General features: G+C 35.3%; 2 protein-coding genes across 2 annotated transcripts; one reads left to right on the top strand and one right to left on the bottom strand.

Moving 5' to 3' along the window:
- The first annotated feature begins 174 nt into the window (after window positions 1–174).
- Window positions 175–5,781, top strand: LOC121389651 (zinc finger HIT domain-containing protein 3-like). The gene is made up of 6 exons (XM_041521298.1): window positions 175–330; window positions 2,029–2,119; window positions 2,697–2,728; window positions 3,947–4,042; window positions 4,516–4,596; window positions 5,250–5,781. Exons 2-6 carry the CDS (start codon window positions 2,034–2,036, stop codon window positions 5,420–5,422), a joined length of 468 nt encoding a protein of 155 aa, XP_041377232.1. The 5' UTR covers window positions 175–330; window positions 2,029–2,033; the 3' UTR covers window positions 5,423–5,781.
- Window positions 5,782–10,108: 4,327 nt separating this feature from the next.
- Window positions 10,109–13,992, bottom strand: LOC121389639 (ribosomal protein 63, mitochondrial-like). The gene is made up of 3 exons (XM_041521288.1): window positions 13,882–13,992; window positions 11,145–11,256; window positions 10,109–10,545 (listed from the first exon to the last, which is right to left on the bottom strand). The coding sequence occupies exons 1-3, from the start codon at window positions 13,947–13,949 to the stop codon at window positions 10,405–10,407; spliced, it is 321 nt and encodes a 106-aa protein (XP_041377222.1). The 5' UTR covers window positions 13,950–13,992; the 3' UTR covers window positions 10,109–10,404.
- Between the last annotated feature and the right edge of the window lie 72 nt (window positions 13,993–14,064).

Raw genomic sequence — 14,064 nt, 5'->3', positions numbered from 1 at the left:
TTCTTTTATATTATTTGTAACCAAGTTTTGTTTATTACAACTAGAGTTTATCATATGATAGTGCAACTTAAATTTTACTATTATGTTATATTTTTTGTAGTTCATCTATAATCTTTATAACATACAGAACCAAGATCATCATGTATAGGGAGTCTCGATTCCTGTTGTTGTTTAGAGCAAGGCCTCTTAACTAATCGACACTATTAAAACAGAAAGGCAAACCCACGTGAAGGAAATATATTTAAAGTGCGAAGAGGGTTGTTAACTTTTGTTTGTCAGGGCCCACCGGTGACCCTATTAATACTGGCAAAAACACTGATTCTAAACAAGGTATAATTTTTATTCGGTACCCTTAAGGCTTAAACAAAACTTGGTGTTAATAAACTTAAAAATTAGATTTAAAGGTGCATTATCGGGGATGCAGCTGATTCGTTTACGACCAATGCGGTTGATTCGTCCCTCTGGACAATTCGTCCACAGACAATGAATGCTGGGCAACTCGCCCCCAAATTTAATGTCCGTAAATAATTGTGACAAAATTAAAAATGGACGTCTACAATGTTGGTGTCATTTTATTTATTAATATTACAGTGAAACTCTGCTATTACAACCACTTATTAAATGGGTTTATATTGGGGAGATCCTAATAAAAGATAAATAATAATCTATTACAATGAACTGTCAATTTGCCCCACCCCCACTGATCTAGTCTGTTAAATATTAAAATTAATATTAAAATTATATACATTAACACCATAAATATATTTAATAAAATAAAATATAAATTTTAAAGGTTAGTCATGGAACTGAAACAACTAGGTTGATGCTTTGAAAATAATACTATTATGATATTGGCTAATATCAAATGGTGCTTTGTACTACAGACATATGATGTGGCCTCATATTTGTATAGGTGGTATTCACCATGCCCTTTCTTTAGTAGTGGGATGAACACACACGGTCAATTTCAGTTATTAGTGATTAAGTATCAAGAAGGTAATCACCATCTGCAATGATTACTGTTAACTATTAATATATACACAGCAATTTGGTCAACCTAGATTAAAGGGCTTTCGATTTACATGGCACCTGTCATGTCACAGCTCTCATTGCAGCTTATTAAAAACTGCATTACATACCGTACACTAATATATGAATAATAATTTTATTTAAAGTAAGGACTAAAATGTATTTTGAATTTCTTTTTATCTGAATTTGAATTTTCTTCCAAGATTAATGACATTAAACAAGTGATCAAACGTCTGTTTCATAAATTTGGATTTTTTCTTACTGATTGATATTCAACAATGGATACACCAAATCCCAAATGGGGGCAAACAAGATTTTATGTGGGGCGAACTGGTAATATGTTTGTGGCAAACTGACAATTTTGGGGGGAAGGGGGTGTGAAGTGACGTGGGGGTGATCTGACTGGAGCAAACAGGTTTGGGGGCGAATTGTCTGGGTTTTGGTGCATATAATCTTCCCTTTCTGCTAATGGAAAAATGTAGCGAGTTCCTTCTCTAAGAGTATATGTCAGAATTACCAAATATTTGGCTTCCAATAGCCAATGACAAATAAATTGATGTGCTCTAAGGTGATGACAGTCATTCTTTGCACCATTTTTTGGCTTCATACATAAAAAATATAACACATCCAACAGTAGTGTTTTGACATGATATACTTAACAAAAGGTACTGTTAATTACTTATTTTCTAAAACTTAAACATAATATTTTGTCCAGAATTATAAAAAAAAACAAAAAACATACAGACCTGCATCTGAATGTGTTTCAAGAAAATCTTGTGTTTAAAAAATTGTACTATTTACAAAATATGGATTTCAAGTGAAAGTACTGTGAGGTTTGCTATATTTATTTTATACAAAGCCAAATCAAGGGCGCAGCACATGTTCTGTTTTAAGAAATTCACATGCTTTTGCTATCAGTTTCCATCATGTTTTTCTGTTAATCTTATATACCATAATCAAATGTTAAATTTCATTTTTTTATTTATTATATATTTTTAGTAGCCATGAACAACAAGATACAGTCTGTACAGTGTGAGGTGTGTCGAAAAGAAGTTTCCAAATACAAATGTCCAAAGTGTGTTGCACGATAGTGAGTAAACATGATGATATTAATATTTTTTAAAGTAAAGATCTACATTAATTACATATAATCCACATTTGTTTTGAGATATTAATTACATTTCAAATGCAGCAGGCTTTTTCTCTTATGCTCAAGATCAAATGTAACAATTAAGATATTCAAAACCTACCTGTTGTATTGTTAATACTAATATTCACTGATTGAATAATGTCCTGAAGTGCTATTGAATATACATTAATTTTTGGCAATTTGTGTATACTAACAAAAACAATAGTTACTCCACTCTATATTCAGCTTTGTATTATTATCGATACAAAGATAAATGAATCTGAATTATAATAATCAAAGCTGGAACAGTTTATACTTTCTAAGTATTTCATCTTAGAATTTGCATGTACATGTAGGTCCTTAAATATAAGTAAAAAAACAGAAATGGAAAGATTTCTGTGCTAATTTCTATAAGTTTGTTGTGAAAATATTAATTACTGGAAGTCATTAGGAAAGGGGCAAGAATGGTTAATGTTTCAGATAGGGACTGATTATCAATTTAAATGAAAATACATGATATTTTTCATGACTTTTACAGTTGCTCTGTTGGATGTTACAAGTCACATAAAGGTGAGATCATATATGTAATATAGTGTTTGTATTTACAGTAATTACATGCATGTATAATATGAACAGTCATTTTAAATTGGATGGAAATCGGAAACGAAATTGTGGTGACATAACCGGCCTTGGTGGTGCAGTGGTTAAGCCATCAGACTACAGGCTGGTAGGTACAGGGTTTGCAGCCCGGTACCAGCTCCAACCAAGAGCAAGTTCTTAAGAGCTCAATGGGTAGATGTAAGGCCACTACAGCCTCTTCTCTCTCACTAATCAACTAACAACTAACCAACTGTCTTGGACAGACAGCCCAGGACAGTGTGCTTGAACATTAATTGAATATAAGCATGAAAAATAATGAAATGAAATGTGGTGACATAAACATTCATAATAATTGGGGGGTTTTGGTTTTTTGGAGGGTGGGTTTTGCACTGTAAACTGTATACAGGGTGTATACTACCAAATCAAATCCCATAGACAACAATAGTGGCTAACATGTGGCTAAAACTCCTACCTGCATCGTATAAATCGACACAGACACCACGGATATAAATACTAACACTCCTCACCCTTAAAGTGAATCAGAAAAAATTGGGGGTCAATCTGCTCATTTCTGAAATAGCGGGTAGCATCTTTGACTACCCTAGTTCCACACAAAATTTGAGTACTTTTTTTCTCGAGGTAACCCATACATGTTTCAAGCACCAACACTCACATTTATCACCAATCACAGGACTTGTGGTGTTCACTTGTCTATCAAAAGTTCGGTGCACCTCAAACTTTGACCCAGGCGGAAGTTATTTGGTTTAGTACTACCTACAATACATGTATTTTAGAATCTATCACCGTTGTGAGGTATAGATAAGGCAATTCTAACCCGAGGGACAAAATGTTTTTTGTAAGGGCCAAGGTTTACCAGTGCATGTTAACACAGGTTTAGCCAGCGTGTGTTTGGGGGGCATGTATATAATAATATGTATATACGTGTAATTATATGTATTTAAATTTTTATACTAGTAATGTGGTTGTGCCCCTCCCCAACTATAGCATGAACACCGCATACACTTTACATATTGTTTCTATGGCCCGGTATAACAAATATTCATCAAATTTGTGGGACTCTCTCACCTCAATTTTAGCTTCTAGGTTCTGCTGTTAAATGTTATTACAGTTTAGCAGGTTACTGTGTAATTTCAGTATTGTGATCACATGTTTTTATTGATATTTCAGAAAACAATTGTAGTCCTCTAAAAATAATCAACAATAACTTGCAGAAGGCAGCTGTACAATTAGCTCACAGTGAGAACACTGAAGTGAAAAATAAAGGTAATAAATTAATTTTTAAAAACTTCTAATGTACTGGAAATATACTTTTTTAAGAACTTATTTATTTGTTTACATTGCACTGAAAAATAAACTTAAGGTACCTGCAATATCCATAACATAACATACTTCTAAATAAATATACTTAAAGTTATAGTTTTATTTGTTAGTCCCCTGTTGGTCCAACTGGAGGGGACTATAGGATTCATCTCCATCTGTCTGTCCCACATAATTTTCCGGATGTTTTTTCCACAATGTCTTGAGCTTTTGAGCTGACATTTTGTGTGTAGCTGTATCATGTTCTGTTACAAATCAAGTTTCACTTTCATGGCGATTTACCAATTTTTCACAGAGTTATGGCCCTTGAACTTAAAATATATGGAAATTTGTTGGGCGCAATAACATCTATTGCTTTAGCAGTACTCTCAGAATGCTTGTTCATTCATTCATTCATATAATAATTTATTTATTTGTAGAAGATGGAGAAATATCTGACAGTGAGGAAGAGTTTGCAGATTCAGAAGACAAAGTGTCATTAGAAAAACTTAAGAGTTTGGGTCAGTTTTTAAAAGGGTTTTTTTAAAGTTTTTTTACTCAAAGTGGAATGTGAAAACTTGTGGTAAATATGTGGGGATAAAATATTTTGCTATAATAAAAAAAACACCCTGAACACTTCAGTTGATTCTTGATAGTTAGAATACATGCATTTTGTGTTAATATACATGTATTACTACTTGCAGTTGTCTGTCAGAAAAGGGACCATTATTATTGTAAATTTGTAATATTTAGATAGTTTTAATTTATTCCTTTGATGCAAAATGTTTTGTAAATCCATAATTTCTGGTCTGAAGTATAATTTGGGTAATATACAAACATGTTTTTTGTTACATTTACTTTTGATAATTGATTAACAACGATCAGTCAAGTATATTACAATGTCTCTTTATTGTGAAGACACAACAACAAACCAAACTGAAATTATTAATAAAGCAAATAAAAAAACACAAAAACAAGTTATAGGTGCTGATACCAATATATATTTTCTGCAAAATATCCATTACATTGTACTCCACACTCAGATTGAATACAGCATGTTAATTCTATTCTTTTTGGGACGATTTTCTGGTACTTCACAAAAATCCTTATTTAATTGTGGTATTTCAGTTTTTAATTCCTTAATATGCTATATATTTTGTATTATTTTATCTAGGAGAATCGGAACATATGTTGGGACTGTTGGAAAACCCTCACCTGAGAACAATAATGAAGTCACTGCACACGTCAGCCAATCCTAAACAAGAAATGGACATGGCTATGAAGGAACCAATTTTTGCAGAATTTGCAGATGAATGTCTTACACTTGTGGATCAAGAAAAAACCTGATTCTTGAAACTTCATAGGTTATTATTGATGAAGTATACTAAAACAGTTACCAAGATGACCTCACAGAATACAGATATCTACAGTAGTGAAAATATATATCTATATCAAATATGATAAGACATTAGGTTTTTGCCATCTCCTTGCGGAATGCCTTCATGATGTAGATGTTTTGACTATGGAGGGTCATTGACCTAGCATATATGACTGTGTATTGTATTCGATATTTAAAAATGATATTGTGTACTTTCATAAACTATATGTATTATGTTGTGTTCATTAGAAGTCTGTGAATATCATATTTCCAAATTCACAAGTTGTGAAAAGCATTTGTTTTGCGAAATAAATAACTTGTGAACTAGGGTAGGATTTTCTGTCTCAATATTCACAACTGCTGGGAAAAGTGGTGGAACAATCATAAATTACTCGAGCAATTATGAGTTAGGTGTGTGTGAGATTGGAGTGACAGTGCAGATTGTCTATAAATCGCCTGAACACTCTGCACTTGGTGAAGTCGTGTTTACAATTTAGAACTTGTGAATTCACAAAATTCATGAGCACTGAATGAATGCAGCATTAGTATGGCAGTAATACTGGACTGAAAAAAGAAATGTTTTGGTTCTTCTTAAAAGTATTGTATGTTTAAAGTCAAAGTGATTTATAGATGCAGCTTTCACCATAGCTGACTAAAAAACTAAATAATTATTACTGCACTTTAATGAGACAATTCATAAGAATTATTTCATTTAGGCATGTTGACAATAATGTTTTTGTCTAGTATGTTCAATAAAACTAGTACCGGCAATATTAAATGTGCCAGATCTGTTAACTAAGAGACTGTATTCCATTAGATAAACTATAATAACATTGGATAATAGGGCTCGAACTTAATGGACAGTGAGGTCAAATATGAGCCTCGTGTTGAAAAGATGCATACTCAGACAACCAATGCATATTGATAGTTTAACAAATGAAAAACGTGTAATTTTAGAATTACTAGAAAAAACATGATTGATCTGCCTGACTTGTAAAACAGTATAATATAATAAAGTATTCAAATAAACATATTTCATTATGCATTAACGGAACGAAATGGGGTTACTGCATTTCTCCCTCTGCAAAAATCCAAAGGGAAAATATGCCTACCCATGATAACCAATCTATACTTTTCTCTTTTTTTGGATTTACGTGATTGGTCAATTCTGTCATTTCAGAATTATTTATATTTTAGGGATGACAGGCTATTTGTTGGGAGAATATTTTAATTTTGTTCAACAATATGGCGGCACAGATCATGATCCACTACATGCTAATAACATAAGAGCCTACGTTTTCTTCATGCCATTAAACCAGCTTCGTGGTAGGCCATCGGTCTACAGGCTGGTAGGTACTGGGTTCGGATCCCAGTCGAGGCATGGGATTTTTAATCCAGATACCGACTCCAAACCCTGAGTGAGTGCTCCGCAAGGCTCAATGGGTAGGTGTAAACCACTTGCACCGACCAGTGATCCATAACTGGTTCAGCAAAGGCCATGGTTTGTGCTATCCTGCATGTGGGAAGCGCAAATAAAAGATCCCTTGCTGCTAATCGGAAGAGTAGCCCATGTAGTGGCAACAGCGGGTTTCCTCTTAAAATCTGTGTGGTCCTTAACCTTATGTCTCACACCATATAACCGTAAATAAAATGTGTTGAGTGTGTCGTTAAATAAAACATTTCTTTCTTTCATGCCATTAAACAAAGACTAATATTAGGAACATATCAGATTGGTAAAAAAAATGCATGATAATACGGGTTTGGATGTTAATGGTTCTTTCAATATCAGATCAAGCCATCATATAAAGTGCTCCCTAGCAGCAACCTCATCAGCCTTATTGACGTTAACTTCAAATGGTAAAAACAGTTTGTCTTTGACTATGTACAAACCTACAGTATAGCCCTTGTTCCAGAAGAGTATTTCATTTCGCTTCAGAAGTATGTTGAAGGCTGTGGGGCTATTTCTCGTTCCAGCCAGTGCTCCCCATCTTTTGTAACAAAGGCCATGGTATGTACTATCCTGTCTGTGGGATGGTGCATATAAAAGATCCCTTGTTGCTGATCGAAAAGAGTAGCCCATGAAGTGGCGACAGCAGATTTCCTCTCTCAATATCTGTGTGGTCCTTAACCATATGTCTGACGCCATATAACCGTAAATAAAATGTGTTGAGTGCGTTGTTAAATAAAACATTTCCTTCCTTTCAAAGGCTGCAGCATGTGCAGTCCCATCTGTGGAATGGTACATATAAAAGATCCCTTGCTACTAATGAAAAAATGTAGCGGGTTTCCTTTCTAAAACTATGTCAACATTACCAAGTATTTGACATCCAATAGCTGATGATTAATAAGGGGCAGTCCATAATTTTCAACATTTCCTCAAGCCTACAAACCGTACGCGGGGGGGGGAGGGTGTAAAGGGGCCAGTGTACACTTTTTTTTAAAATGGGGATGTATACTTTTAGGGGGGGGGAGGGGAGTGGTCAAACGTTTACGGTTTGTACACTTGTGAAAATTTTCAAAATTATGGACGGCCCCTAAGTCAATGTGCTCTAGTAGTTTCGTTAAATAAAACAAACTTCTTTTTCGCTTCAGCAATAGAACAGCATTAACGATGAGGGAATGGGTCAACTATTTTTTTACAGAAGTAAAAGTCCCACGTTTATAGTTGTAAGAGTAGTTCAAATTGAACTAAGAAGTTTGTATGAAATTAAACTTTGTTCAACAATTAATACAAAATTTGGCATTTTTACACACCCCTCCCTCTGTGTAACATTTTGTAACAATAAGGCCACACCCTGTTTGAAATATAATCTAAAATGTCTGTAATAGTATGTAAACATAACGTTGGGACTTATTTGTCAAAATCGTTTTCCACATCCACCTTTCTTAAAAAATATTCCATTATAAAAAAAACAATAACAGCAGCTGGTGAAAACTGTTTGTCACAGTTCTCGGAAAGTTGATACGAGTGACATGCTAAAAATCTGAGTATGTGGAATTTGTCATTGCAGTGATTTTTTTATAAGCCTGTCTATGATGTGTCATATTATGGTGTGGTGTTGTCCATCCATCCATACGTCCGCATGTGTTAATGTTTTCTTGTCTGGACCATATACTTTTCACAGCCTACTGCATATAACAGTAAATCCTTGTCCAGACCATATCTTGCCTACAGGACCATCAAACCTCACATGTAGGAACAATTTGGGATGTTCGTGTGTCGCATACTATTACTAGGTCACTGTCACTGTGACCTACTTTTCATGGTCTACTGCACATAACAGTAAATCCTTGTCTGGACAATATCCTGCATACAGGACCATCAAACCTCACATGTAGGGAACAACTTGGGATGGTGGTGTGTCGCATACAATTACTAGGTCATGGTGATACAAATAAATCAAATAATTTGTCTATATTCTGAACATCATAGGAATATCTTGTTTAGCCTTTGAAGAAGTCAGGACTTCATTAATCAGCCAGCACCTTCTCCAGTAGTTTGTCCAAAACTGTTCATCCATCCCATTGCAAAAGTTTTACATAATTAGAATTGAATCATACCTGTAACATATTCATTAATATCGGTTTTCCATCAAACTCCTGATGGGCATATCATGTACCTCACCCGGTACTCTTGTTCAAGATTTCTTTGGACAAAATATTGTGGGAGGGAATCTAATGGTATTTATCAGTTGTTAATCGTGGTTGAGACTTTAACAAACGAAATTGTAACCGAACCATACTCTTTGATAACAGTATCAGTAAGATATGCCGGTCAGGAGTTTGATTGAGAAGCACACAAATTATTGAATGTGTTGCATGAAATGATAAAGTTATGGCCCAGACAAGGATTTCCTTTGTCCTACGAGATGCATTTGCATGCAAGGTTTGTTGATCCCATTTGAATAAGTACGATGTGACCAGAACTAAATTTCTTTGCATTAATGTAGGCTATAAGAAGTAGGTCATGGTGTATATTGACACACCGTTATTCCATGTTCTGCTTGCATACAAATTTTGTTGATCCCAATCATACTACATGAATAAGAAAGATGCACACCGATGACCCCCCCCCCCCCCCCCAACAAAAAGTATACAACCCACCAGAAATTGGCAGCGTATAAAAATCGATATTGTGCATGATCTGTAAAAAAAATTAATTAAATGCATATATCCTATCTATGGGAAAGTGCAAATAAAATATTCCTTGCTGCTTTATCATTAAGAGTAGCTAATGAGCAGTGGGTTTTCTTTCTTTCCCTTGACCATGTGTCACCATATAGCCATATTTTAAAAGTGTTGGTGTTGTTGCACATTGCAAGTGTTTAAACATGTCTTGAGGTGTTACTTTATTTTAAGAAAACTTCATTATGAACACCACACAGGCAGTTTCTATATGATTGACATGCAAGCTGTGTAAATATATGTTGGCAACAGTTTATTACTATAACCAATGTCATGAAGCTAACATACAATTTCAGGTCTTTAGGGGTGAAATAGACAAACACAAAAACAACTGTTCTTAACAAATGCTTTTGATGACATTTATTTTCACTTCACAACATACAGATTCAGTCATTCATAGAACCACCCCGCCCCCCCCCCCCCCCCCCCCCCCCCCACCCCCCCCCCCCCCCCCCCCGCCCCCCCCCCCCCCCCCCCCCCCCCAAAAGACTTAAAAAACCCACCATCTTTTTCATTTTCAAAATCTACGATCCAAGTGATATAAGTTCATTTCACACCTTTGTATACACCCATTTCTTTTTTAGTGTAACATTCTGTCAAAAATAATGATCCACATCAACAGCTTATTATGCTAGGTTAACACAAACACTGGAACTTGGTGGAAGAGTTTTTGTTGTTATATATGCACATGTCAAACACTTTGATTGCAGATCAAAATCTCTTCAAGCACTATAAAGTTTTAAATATTACAAATAAAGTAATAGTATCACTTCCATTTCTTAGATACATTTAAGTGTTCAAGTTGGTCCGTAAACAACATATGTGGAGGCATGTTGCCTGCACGCATCTTCCTGAAGTTTGGTGTCGGGAAATCATACATTGCCTTCATGTGACCTGAGGATTGTTCCTGAAAATGTCAAATGTAATATATTTAGACAGGTTGATCATATTGCTTGATAATGTACACGATTTAAACGGCTATTCAATATAATCAAAAAATATTTGTTTGTTTTGAAAGCATACTGTGGCTTTAAAAAAAAAAAAAAATAATAAAAAAAAAAATTAAAACTTAAAGTTTGTGTGTTTAATGACACCACTACTTGACTACATTGATTACTTAATCATTGCCATTTGGCTATTTGATGTCAAACATTTGGTAATTATGACTCATAGTCATCAGATGTAACCCGCTACATTCTTCCATTAGCAGCAAGGGATCTTTTATATGCACTTTTCCACAGACAGGAAAGCACATACCATGGCCTTTGACCAGTTGGGTACACTGGTTGAAATGAGAAAACCCCAATCAGTTGATGTATCCACTGAAGTGGTTTGATCCTGTGACGCAAGCACTGTGGCTTTAACACCCTAGCAAGCTAATCATTTATATTACAACTGGAAATCAACATATCTTACATGTCTAATCTTTATGCTTATATAGCCATTTGTTTTCAAATGATTGGACACAAAACAAGTGAATTCAGTATGAATTTCTTTAAACAATACCTTAGTTATACACGGTCTGCTTAATATTTCTAAGTTTTCCTGTTCCATCAAAAGACATCTCAAAATTGCTCTCTTCTGGGGTGTTGTTATGTGCGGATGTATTTTGTTCTTTCTGCAAAAAAATAAAAGTATACTCATAATACTGAAACAAACCCACAATGTTACAATTTGTACATGTCTGTCACACTGGCAAACTAGCCCTTTTATTAATGCATAATGATTTCTTACCTGCAATTTAATAGGTAACACAATGCAGTCGAAAATAATTAAAGATAAATGACATTTTCAAAAGGTGTATACTAGAGTGAGTTTCAACAAAACATATTAAATTTATGCTATGAATAACATTTTTATACAATAAAAATTAAGTTTTTCTTTCTCTTATTTTATATTTTTGTGACGACTGTTGATTATTTTATGAGTTTTCCTTTACCTGTAAATAACAGCCACCTGTTCAAATGGCCACTTTTGCCAAGTCATTTCAGTGGCCTTTATATATAGGTTCGACTGTACCTATAAATTTAGATTATAAATGCACCCAATACATTTTTATTTACAGTTATATAATATGTTAGATATATATACATGTAAGGACCACACAAATAAGAAACACTGCTGCCACTCCATGAATCTCACAGGCAGGATAGTAGATACAACAGCCTTTGTTACACCAGTTGTGGTGCAATGACAGAGTGAAAAATAGCCCAATCTTCCAAGTTCTCAATCACATATCCAGTATTGTAGCCAGCTAGGTTTACTTAGGGGATGCAGATTATTCGTCCACAGACGATTCGTCCACTAAAAATTTGCCCACTGTTGAACTCGAGACGATTTGTCCATAACCAAAAATTGTTCTTCGACAATTCATCCACTATAAAAAAATTTGCATTAGTTATTTACCGTATATTACGTCCATGGACTAAATAAGCTTTGCCATGCCTATAGGGGGTTACCAAGTATGATGGGGATAATTTGATAAACATAGTCTATTATAGTTATAATATTGTAATTATAATAGGGAATGGGACAATTAAAGTAAATTTATTATTATTGTATTTACAAATTTATTATGACACTATTTTTTAACGAGCTCTCAAAATTATTATTATTAATAATAATGATAATAGTAATTTACCACAAAACGAAAATGATTAACCATTTCAGTGGCTAAGAAATAACATTTTAGATTTATTGGCCTAAATGTTGTAATCGAGTGGACGAATTGTCAGAAGTGGGTGGACGATTTGTACGTGGACGAATTGTACGGTGGACTAATCGTCTGTGCACGAAACGTCCAGAGGACGAACTGTCTGGAAAGCACTTAGGAGTGGGGTGGGGTATTCAATTTTGATGGGGACATACTTATTTAAAGCACAACAGCAGCTACCGGCCTTGGTAGTGTCGTGGTTAAGCCATCAAACATAAGGCTGGCAGGTACTGCCCGGTACCAGCTCACACCCAGAGCGAGTTTTAACGACTCAATAAGACCATTACGGTAGGGCCTACACCCTATTTTCTCACACTAACCACTAACCTACTGTCCTGGACAGACAGCTGAGGTGTGTGCCCAGGACAGCGTGCTTGAACCTTAATTGGAAATAAGTTGAAATGAAACAACAGCTAAAGTTAGCAGATTCTAAGGGAAGGGCTAATACTTTTTAGTTTTTCAGATAGGTGACATGTTATACATTGTATGGGAGGTAGCCCGAGTACTCTGACTGTAAGAGAGCTAGACGGACATTTGGACATAAACACGCTCTCATTACAGTCAGAGACCAACCTATGTCTTTTTTTGGCAATTCCTGACTACCAAACAGTAGGCAACGAGTCCCACTCTAATACCACAACAATCCTATGTTTGACGTCAAATACCTTTACATCAATCATATTCGAGTTAAGTGATACAAAAAAATCCACATATTAATCACTAATACACATACTACAGAAAGAAACCCGACAGCACCCACATTCAGCTACGCTTCGTGACACTCCGTCGCAACAATTACAAAGCTCGGCAATCTATTTCGAGACTGGGCGATTCCGCCTTGTGCAGCAGTTACAGGGGTCATCTCATAAGAGGAGGCAGTACGTAGCACATACTTTTGCCGTATCCTGTCGATAACACCCCAAATGTATCCTTCAAATTCAAAATGGAATGTGTAATTGTTTTGGTTTAATGACGTAATGAAATCCAAATTCATCCAAAACGGCATTAGCCAAATCTTCCATGTTGTAACTTCGCTTGATACGAGACGGCCCCTGTAACTGCTGCACAAGGCGGAATCGCCCAGTGCGCGATCACGTGGTCTACGTCTCGAAATAGATCGCCGAGCTTTGCAATTGTTGCGACGGAGTGTCACGAAGCGTAGCTGAATGTGGGTGCTGTCGGGTTTCTTTCTGTAGTAAGTGTATTAGTGATTAATATGTGGATTTTTTGTATCACTTAACTCGAAAATGATTGATGTAAAGGTATTTGACGTCAAACATAGGATTGTTGTGGTATTAGAGCTGGACTCGTTGCCTACCGTTTGGTAGTCAGGAATTGCCAAAAAAAGACATAGGTTGGTCTCTGACTGTAATGAGAGCGTGTTTATGTCCAAATGTCCGTCTAGCTCTCTTACAGTCAGAGTACTCGGGCTATATGGGAGGTACTGCTAATGACAAAACATTTCGATCCCTGCCGTTCACGTTTGTGTTAAATTTGATATATAATAAATTAATCGTTAGTTTTAATTACCCTGCATATAGCTGACCAGGGACTTTTGAATATCTTTTGTAAAAGTGCAAAACTCTAGTGAAATGCATGCTGCTAACATTGACAACACTTGGTTTTGGAGGCTAGCCGCAGAGTTTCGTAATTACATGTCACATTTTTGTGGCTTAATAGGTCCAAATCCAAATCTATTTTCAAGAGACTTGC

The sequence above is a fragment of the Gigantopelta aegis genome, chromosome 3 (assembly GCF_016097555.1).
Source record: "Gigantopelta aegis isolate Gae_Host chromosome 3, Gae_host_genome, whole genome shotgun sequence".
In the NCBI taxonomy this organism is placed as follows: Eukaryota; Metazoa; Mollusca; class Gastropoda; order Neomphalida; family Peltospiridae; genus Gigantopelta; species Gigantopelta aegis.
This window is presented reverse-complemented; position numbering and strand designations above follow the sequence as displayed.